This window comes from Aphis gossypii, chromosome 3, assembly GCF_020184175.1.
Source record: "Aphis gossypii isolate Hap1 chromosome 3, ASM2018417v2, whole genome shotgun sequence".
Taxonomy (NCBI): Eukaryota; Metazoa; Arthropoda; class Insecta; order Hemiptera; family Aphididae; genus Aphis; species Aphis gossypii.
Genome location: NC_065532.1, coordinates 52,792,040 through 52,801,989, shown reverse-complemented (window position 1 = coordinate 52,801,989; position 9,950 = coordinate 52,792,040). Strand labels below are relative to the sequence as shown.

The 9,950-nt window shown below is 31.1% G+C and overlaps 1 protein-coding gene across 2 annotated transcripts; it reads right to left on the bottom strand.

Annotated features, from left to right (window-relative positions):
* Nucleotides 1-3,724: 3,724 nt before the first annotated feature.
* Nucleotides 3,725-9,093, bottom strand: LOC114119560 (uncharacterized). Of its 2 annotated transcripts, none has more exons than XM_050204400.1 (6): nt 8,773-9,093; nt 7,529-7,948; nt 5,988-6,141; nt 5,600-5,705; nt 5,417-5,527; nt 3,725-4,395 (listed from the first exon to the last, which is right to left on the bottom strand). In XM_050204400.1, exons 1-6 carry the CDS (start codon nt 8,898-8,900, stop codon nt 3,899-3,901), a joined length of 1,416 nt encoding a protein of 471 aa, XP_050060357.1. In that variant the 5' UTR covers nt 8,901-9,093; the 3' UTR covers nt 3,725-3,898. The 2 variants fall into 2 exon arrangements, with proteins under 2 accessions (XP_050060357.1, XP_050060356.1); XM_050204399.1 differs by having other exon boundaries at nt 8,752-9,092.
* Nucleotides 9,094-9,950: the final 857 nt, after the last annotated feature.

Sequence of the window (9,950 nt, the reverse complement as noted above, 5' to 3'; positions counted from 1 at the left end):
ATGAACGACTGTTTAAGCATATTATATCCAATCCAAGCACAGTGTACAGTTAACAACGGTTTATAATCGGTATGGTAGTGGATATTAGTTTTTTAATATGATTTTATTATACAATTTTTCCGAACGCGTTAGTGTGTTTGATAGCGAAAAAATTGAGAAAATTAGTAAAAACTTCAAACTATTAATAAAAACTTTAAATATACATTTTTACTCTTGTTGTTATTATACTTGCGCTACAACAAAAAACTTATCATTTTTACAAAATTTCTAATTTCGTTTTTCAATTCGTCGTTTCAAATGGTTGACCAAAATAAGGAAATTTACAATACTTACAGAGCTCTCTAGTGGAAAACCCGTATACTTGCGCATGTCTAATATTCAAATGAATTGATATGCGGGTATTGACTTGTAAGTTATATTATAATACGTTCTTAGCGAAAATTGAGTCAGCTAACTAAAAAAAAACCTAACCGAATTAAAAAAAGTTATCATTATATGAGATAAATTCGTCTCATCCGCTTAGAATTTTTTTTCGGATACAATAATATACTTAGATTCATACTATTGAGTACTAATTTAACACATACGAGATTCACTGGTAACCTATTAAATCAAAGCTAGATTCGTGGAATTTTATGTATATATTAAGTCTTATAACGTACACGAAAACACAGTATAGATATACTTTTATTATTTTTTCACGCGACTTTAGAAACGTTAAAACAATTCAAAGTTCCAAAAATTACGTTTTTATAACCGATCGCATTTAAATCACGCGATGTCCAAAAAAGATCAACCATCATAATCCTGCCCAGAGCACAAATGTCATGTTCTAATGACCTTTCGACAAAAGCGGTTAATATACTTTTCAATCGTACATATGAAACCGATCTCCGTCGACTATTTTAATATTATGATCTCTAATTATGTAAATAATATAATCGTTATACAGTCTATATCTAATATTATCCTCGTCGTTGATGGAAAAAATATGTAAATAAAAAAACACACGGTTTCGCATTTGTATGCGGTTTTAATTAAATTTTTATTACTATGTTTCCGAGACTAAAATACCCACTAATTAAGATTAATTATTAATCATTTTCACTGAATAAATTCGATGAAGAGTTTTTATGTGAAGCAATACTTAAAATATTTATGAATTTTAGAAATCAATAAAAATCGGTAGTTCCAATTTTCAGCACGATTCAATATGGCACGTTAATAATAATAAATCTGTTCAATATAACAGTGTAAGCAATCAAACTTGGAAGTAAATACCTTTTATGTTTAAATCATTATGTCGATTTGACTGATTCGTTTTACTGAATACTTGTATGGTATTAAATATATAATATGCCGTAGTGAGACTATAATAGGTTTTATGAAATTTCAAAGAATCTCATAAAGGGTTACAGAGGCATAAATATAGTCTCAGAAACGCGTTTCCGGCGTCACGTTATTTCAGCTTTCAGGTATTATCAAACGACTTTATTTGATGATAATCATTTAATATTGCATTTACAAAACTAAGTTTGAGTAGAATATTATTCCATTGACTTTATTGAAATAGAGACTTTGAATACTTGTCAGTTGTGTGACAAAAGGGTGTAAGAAATAGTTGATTTTAGGTTAATCTACAGTCACAGTTTATTTGAACAGATTTCGTAACCGTAAAATTTGTTTCCCGTTTTTAACGATACAATTTAAATGTTCTTTAAGATTAATAATTGAACGATTGAATTGTAATGATGTTAAACTGGTGTCTAAAACAGTAAACAAAAAATATTAAAATGTAATTTAATCAATAATTTAATATATCATGAGGTGTAATAAGTAAGTGTAAACGACGAAAACCATAAAACAAATCAAAAAATAGATAAAAACTATAGATAAATTAATTTTTTCTAGCCTATTATAGACGATTTTAAAAATGATAATGTTTATTAATAGATTTTTTTATTTTTTATATCGATCTTAAACTATATTTAGCGTAAATTAAAATTCAGAAACATGTAGGTATGATTAATATTTCAAATAAATATTTCTTTTTACTCGATAACCGGGAAATCTGTCTTTGAAGAAAATTCTCTTTGGTCCAATTTTACTTTACTCTGCATAATATGAGTTTGAATGTAATACCTAAAATATAATAATAACAGCATTTTTCCTGCAAATTCCTTCATCCGTAAAAGGAAAAACTTATTAACAAACTTTAAATGGTATTCACTGTCGTACTTTCATATGCACATTCGTTTTCATTGACAAAATAATACATATTATGGTTATTTGTTTTGTTTAACTTTTTCTTCTTCGGTTCAAAGTTTTGCAAACATTTTTCATTATTTCTATATGCACGTTCAAAACGCTTTGAATTTTTTTTTAAAAAATTTGTAGATTTATACTTACATTTAATTTCATACACTAATATAGGAATATTTTTATTACATAAAAAATAGTATAAACCTAAAATAAAATGCAAATAAATATAAAAAAAAGTTCTGATAATTAACATTTTTAATAAGTTTTTATAATAATTGAGCTTACAATTCTAAATATTATATAAGAACATTCTTAAACGTTTTATCTTATTCAATAATTTATTATGTTGATTAATATTTAATTTTTTGCTTAACTTATGTTTTTTTTTTTAAATGACAATGTGAATTATTTTAATGAAGCTCCTTACTTTTTTTCTTTTTCTGTAAATTACCGTATATAATTATACTATAATAAAAATAACTATTATATTATGAATTATTACGTACATTTGCTAATATAAAATACATCTGTTTATCTTCTCAATTTATTATAGTAATATATTACCAACAATTTATAATTAAAACTATTTTTTCATTCACAGAGCGAATTCTAGCGGGAAAAAATGCAACAAAGGCCAAAACAAACGTCGGACATGAAACCGTTCGATAGCGCCACAAATACCGTCCAAACTGTTAATAGCTTACACAGTCGTACAATATTATTTCTACTAATAATATTATTATAATTCGAATATTCGTTTGCATTTTGAACAGATACAGATATCAAAAGAAGTCTCCTCTAATCATCATTTTCCTACACAGACAGTATAACAAATCAATAACCGAAGCTCGGAAGTCATAACACATATAATTTATATCATATACATTCGACTTGCCAAAAAAAAAATATATATACAAACATTTACGAGAACTTTCGTGACCTGATAATGACATTAACCTGAGATTTTTTCCAATGATTGTGATTTGTATTCGTCCTTTATCAAAATTACTCAGATATTTCAATAGATGTATAGTGTATACATACCATTATTCGTTATAAATTAATTATTGAAAGAAATGCTTTAATTCGATGACAAAAAAATGACGACAAACGGGTTTGGAACGAGAGACTGACCTGACGGCGTACGCGTCTGGCCTACAATGGAGCTTGCTGTTTTTTTTCACGTGTGGGTACCATATCATCGTTAAAAATTTAAACAAATCAATTAGCACTTTCCGATTTTCCGTTTGTATGCGAGTAAATCGTATTTTTAAAACGGGCCGTTATGTGGTTACAATTTACTGAGACGTATTACCACTAAACAGTCCGAAAACATGCCCACGATCAGTGCTCACACACCGACAGTCAGTCGTAAACTATATGTGTACGCGATATTTTGCCGGTCACAGTGAAAAGACCGGCGAAAATAGATTTTCTACGAATAAAGTGCAACTACACGTCGTTATATATATTATTTTATATTTTCACATCGATCTGTTGCAGCTTGATTTTTTTTCGGGCATGCCTGCTGAGTTGTGGTTCTATAGAACAGTCACGTCGTTCTCCAAATAAAAAAGAAAAGAGTAAAAAAATACGATAGGTAATAACAAAAAATGTATTGGGACGTCTCAGCGGGTCACGCGTCACCCAACTGACTATCGGCGGAGGTGGCTGCGTCGCCCCGGTCGTTTCTGATGTCGCACAGACGGTTCCTCAACATATCGATGATATCGATCACCGAATCGGAGTCGTTGGCGGCAATCAGATTGCGACGGACGATCCGGTTTGACGGACACGTCGAGTCGCAGTCGGTCGCGGCATCCGTCATCGAGACCGCCGATTCCTCAACCACCGATTCCTGCACTGCCAGTGGCGTCTGTTGTTGATGTTGCTTGGAATGCTTCTGAGTGTCACTTATCACCCACAAGGTCCACATACAGTCGCCGCCACCGTTCATTACGGTCGTGCAAGATAACGGAAACTCCGTCGTGGGCACACCGTGTTCGGACTTGTGCAGTAGCCACGGCGTGCGTGGCACCGAACAGAACCTCAACGTAGTCAAGTCACTGGGTTTCTGTTCGATCTCGGACCACTTAGAAAAACACAGCTTCGTCAAAAACGGAAATCTGGACACTAAAAACGGTATTTGTGGAAAAACAAAATTAATATTTATATTAAGTTCAAGTGTGAGGTGTACACGGATAAGACCCATCGGACGTTGCCTGCAGACATGGACGCCCTGCGACTACCATTGTCAATATGGATAATATGTAGTATCTATTTCTACGGCAGATGACAAATGGAAAATTTAACGGAAGCGGCAGCGAGATAACCGAACTTTCTATAATAGGCGTGACACTTATACGGAATCACAAGTTAAAATTAGTACATTCTATTAAACAAATAATAGGAGGTACCCATTCAATCCTACTCTGTTCTAATATTAAAATTTGTACCCCACTAATCACTCAACCTTCGATTACTGTTTTTATACCGTTTAAGGCGTAAACAGTGCAAATATACGATATACGTCCGATGGATGTCGTTTGATCATTTATTTATTTTACTATGTATTGACAAATGGCAATACGATACCGATAACATTTTTTCAGTCGTATACTGATATTTTATATATATATAATTAATATAATATATATATATTTAATATATTATATATATGTTACAGTTAAAGAGTTGAATTCTGTTATTTTATAATGAATATTATGAATAAATGTTTTTTTTTTAATTTTAATTCCTTCATAGGGAGGAGGGTGCAACCAGGTTGAGAACCACTGTACTAAACAATAGTCTTTTAATAACACGATAAACGTACATGAACATTGACTATTAGAGCCGAGCTTTAATATTTATACTGGATACGAACAGACCACACTGAGACGAAAGATAAGACGTCGTTCAAGCGACTCAGCATTATCAGTAAATACTGTTTACTACACAGTGATCATATGTTGCACAATATTTGATACACAAATGAATTGATTTCAGATAATGTATAAAATAACTAGTATAAATTGTATACATTATCTACACGGTTAAGTTGTTTCATAAATTACCAAAGTATTTCACAAGCTATCTGATTCAACACTTTAACTGTAACATACATGTATAATATCTTTCTATTAAATATAATAACCTGTCGATTCAATCGTCATGTGGTTTGACAATAGAACGGTCTTCGCTGCCAACGCCATACTCTTTAATTCGATTAAACCCGTCGAACACTTGGCTTTTGGTTTTTTGGGAACTAAAAATAATATTAAAAAAAAAAACAATAAATCATTTGTGCAAAACATTCGAAACCAACGGTAATGCATACGGATAGTTATGGAACGTATTGCGTCCGAACGACACAAAGCATCCGATATTGCTCTATGGATAGCTATGCCGCATACGTCGGTCGGCGCGTTGAAAAAATGTAAAATCTAAAAACAAAAAACGTTATACAATAACCAACATTATATAATTATTCAGAAATGTATTTAAATAATTAAATGTCTAATAAAAAAGCTATTATATTTTGTATACATAGAATTTTATTAAAATAGCAAATAATTAAAATATTGAATTTTTTTAAATAATTAGTAATTTGATGTTAAAATCGTAACTTATTCATAATATGTTGGTATGAGTAGTATCAACTTTACAATTACGCCATATATAAATCCTTACATATTTCAAATTTAATTAAATTAATGTGCGCTTACTTTGGATGGGGCTGCGATACGACGTTTGTCCAGGCATAATACGTTCGAGACGAATCTATTCAATGTGCTCGATAAGTAAACTTTTTGAGCAGGCGTGCCGTCAGCCAGTTTGTTAAAATTTACTTGATCATGAATAAAATTATGTTTGGAATACCTAAAGCGTTCAAAAAAGTAAATCAGAAAACTATCGATCGATGTCGAACCTATAGCTACAATAAGAGACGCGAAATAATGTTATTTTAGTATAGCAGTTCGTAAAGGTAAATTCAGTGAAGTTTTCAATGACTTGGCAATCACGGCGACGAGGTGATTCAATGGATTGTCGTCCGTCACGCACGCCGCCGCGGCCGTCTTCTAGCTAAATACAATCGATATAAGTGATACTGGTTAGGTATATCGTTTTGGTTAGGTGATAATAATAATATATTTTTATTGGCAGCTTGGCACGAAAAAGTGTGAGCTGCAAGATGAACTTAATGGAAGCGTATTATTATTATATCAGTACACCTATTTTCGGGTTAAAACTAAACAAAATAAATTATTAATTGCTTACACTTTATTTACACAATATTATAGAAACTATGAATATAAAACAATATTAAATTTAGTATAGGTACAATAAAAATTAAAAAAATTCAAATAAGAATAGTTTAGAAAAAAATAATAATTGTTACATCATTACTAATGATGATTCATCATATGACCTTGTACTGAAATATAACTATGACCATATAACACTATTACAATTTTACTTTGAATTTACAACCCGTTCAACTACGATCGTATAATATGTATATTGTATACATTATACGACGTGATCGTGTTTTGCTACCATAATAATAATATGATTTATGAATAATAATAAATGCATAACAATTGAGTCGTCTCGGGTTTTTTTTTCCATACACTATAATCCATCAAAATTATTTATTATCTCGACCCAGTATTTTCACGAGCGTGGTTGTCGTTGGCCGCACGCCGAGACTCTATTTGCAGGGTGACCGGTCAAAATATCTTCGAAATAATATCTTTGGTCAAAATAAATTTAAATAAAAATGTCTCTGTACAAAATATCTTGTATACTGAATTTTATCAATTTAGGTCTACGATTTGTTCTACATTTTATATTTTATTGTAATAAAATATTGTTAATAAATAATATTTAAAAATAATTTCTTGTCTAATAATTTCTAGATATTTACAACCTGTACATATTATACTTTTAAAATGACATTGTAAAGGCTTTATCGGTATATTAGATAGGATTTTCGTAACAACTTTAACTGAACTTTAACTTTTTTCTAACGTTTTAATAGATTTATGTATCATTTAGTTAAAGCCTTTGGTTTTCGAAGAAATATTACTTTGTTCCTGATTTAAAACAATTTATTAAATTAATAACAAGGATAAAGAATAAAAATTGGTATAAATGATATGTTGCAGGCCAAAGACGTTTTTGTCATAAGATATTTTTACAAAAGATATTTCGACCAAAGATATTATGACGTGGAACCATTTGCAGGACATTTATCATAACTCACTTCACTTTCATGTTGACCATGTCGTCCAGCTGAAGCATGTGCAAGTTGGACACGCACCGTCTGGCGGCTTCCACGTCCTCCATCTCGACGAGAACCTTGTCGTCCTTTAGGATCTTTACCGTAGTCACGTTCCCGTACAGGCAAAATAAGTTAAACACCCGATCGCAGTTGACGAGCTCGCGATCCAGCCCGTGCACGAGCAGCACTTTGTTTGGTATTGACGGCGAGGGACGCAAATCAGGCGTCGGATACGAGTCACCACTAGCACCGACTCTGCGGGGATGCTCGTTATTCGTGTCTAAGCTTGTCGAACCTCCGGTATTCGTGTCTAAGCGAGTCGATCCTTCGGTGTTAAGAGTCGACTCTCTGGTGTTCGTGTCTAAAAGAGTCGATGTTCCAGTGTTCGTGTGGTCAACAAATCTGTAGGAAAATTGTTATTTTGTTTATGCGAAAAGTCCGGATCGCAAGAAAGCAGATGGTGAACAAAGCAATGCGCGGTATATTCAATGTTCCAATTAAGAAAATCGAAGGGGAGAAGGTCGGAGTCTGTTTAATCTTCTTTTAAAAAAATAAAAGTAATTATGCATATACCCCGTCTGGTTATATATCTTAATAAAAAAGACATTTAAATATTAAGGTACGCTCGTTTTTTTTTTACACTTTAACATCGCCCTTCTAATTTTTTACAATTCAAGCACCGGGTATATTATGATATTAATAAAACATTTGATTATTTTCAACTCGGCGTAATTAAAGAACCAGGATAGCACGGTTCTGGGTGAAAGACGAAAGGCTTTGTCACACCCCGGACCCTACATAGTCGCATTCCGGCGAAGCGATTATTCTCGAGTGAATCACCCTTCAAATAATATCTTTGGCATGACATCAACAGTATATATAATATTATTATGCAGCATTTTTGAGCATAAAACGCATCCACGCCTAATCTTGCCTGTAAAAAAAAACGTTCTCGTTACGAATTCCTAAAAAAATAGCTCTGCTGAAATGCATATTTTTAGTTCTTGTTTACAATATAGAGTTTATAGTACAACACTGTGTAGGATAGATTTTCAAATTCGGGAAATTTGTACAAAGTATTTTTCAAATTTTTAGGCGTATGTATTTCATTTTTTAATTATTATTATTATTACTAAATATAAAAAAATTCTCAAAAATTAAATGCTTTTAGTTCAACATTACTAATCATATTATAGTTATGTTACACTGTGCAGTTTGAATCGTGCCTATTCATATCCCAACTATTGTCTCGGCATCCACGACAACTGCGCCTATTCTCAGTTCGGAATATCAGTCGGCCAGAACCACAGCGATTTTGATTGTAGTTGGGATTGTCGCTGTCCATTGGAAACATGTTAGTGAATTATTAATGTTTTATATTTACGTATTTAAAAATTATATATATTTATATAATAAGTATATTATATCGAAAGTTGTCTGTGTGCAAAGTCACGTGTACGATGGATAACTCAAAAATATGTCTGACAAAATCTAATTACAAATTAGCATTTTAAACATACAAAGTATTAGCATAAATAGATATGTATAAACAAATTCGTTTTCATGGTTTCGCCAAATCGTTATCATTTTTTCTCACTGTGAAAAATTCAACTGTCATATTATTACTATTTGTTTACGTTTTCAGTAAGTATTTAAAATATTTTGAAAAAAATAATTGAAATTATTTTTATAACAATTTTCTTTGTTTAATAGTAGTTCTCCGTGTATTATGATAAAGTACTTAGTACAATTGTATTAGTCGGCGCGGTGTATAGGCAATTTCGATACATCGACGTGAAGATTGCATTTGAATGGCTTCTGAGTAGAACGTAACCAATAACATTACTATTGTTTACGATATTTCGGACTATAGTATTATAATAAATTATAATAGGAGGCCGAAGCATTTACATTACAAAGTCACATCTAATGTTAAACACTAAATAACTAAATAAATAGAAAAAAATTACTCGATTTTTCTAACTCAATGAATAGTTGTCATAGTCGTCCTAGTCATTCGCCGATAGATTTTTATGGTTTTCAAGTTACAAATAATAATTTTTGAAGACATTTACGGAAATAAGTATTTTTTTTTTAAGTAAGGTACCTACTCAATTATAATTGTACATGATAGGTACTATATGTATTGATGTGTATTCCATACACTGATTTAACTGATTATGTTTGGTTTGAAAATAAACAAACGAGTTTTAAACAATAATGTTCATACTTTATACTATTATTTGCCTTTCATATCCTTTCATAGTATATAATACATAATAATATGTATGTTTATTGTATGAAAGCGTTAATACTGAATTCTATAGATTATAGTAACGTCTTATATTACAAGGGTATTATTATGTTGTACATACTTTATCATAATTCATAATAATTGTTATTA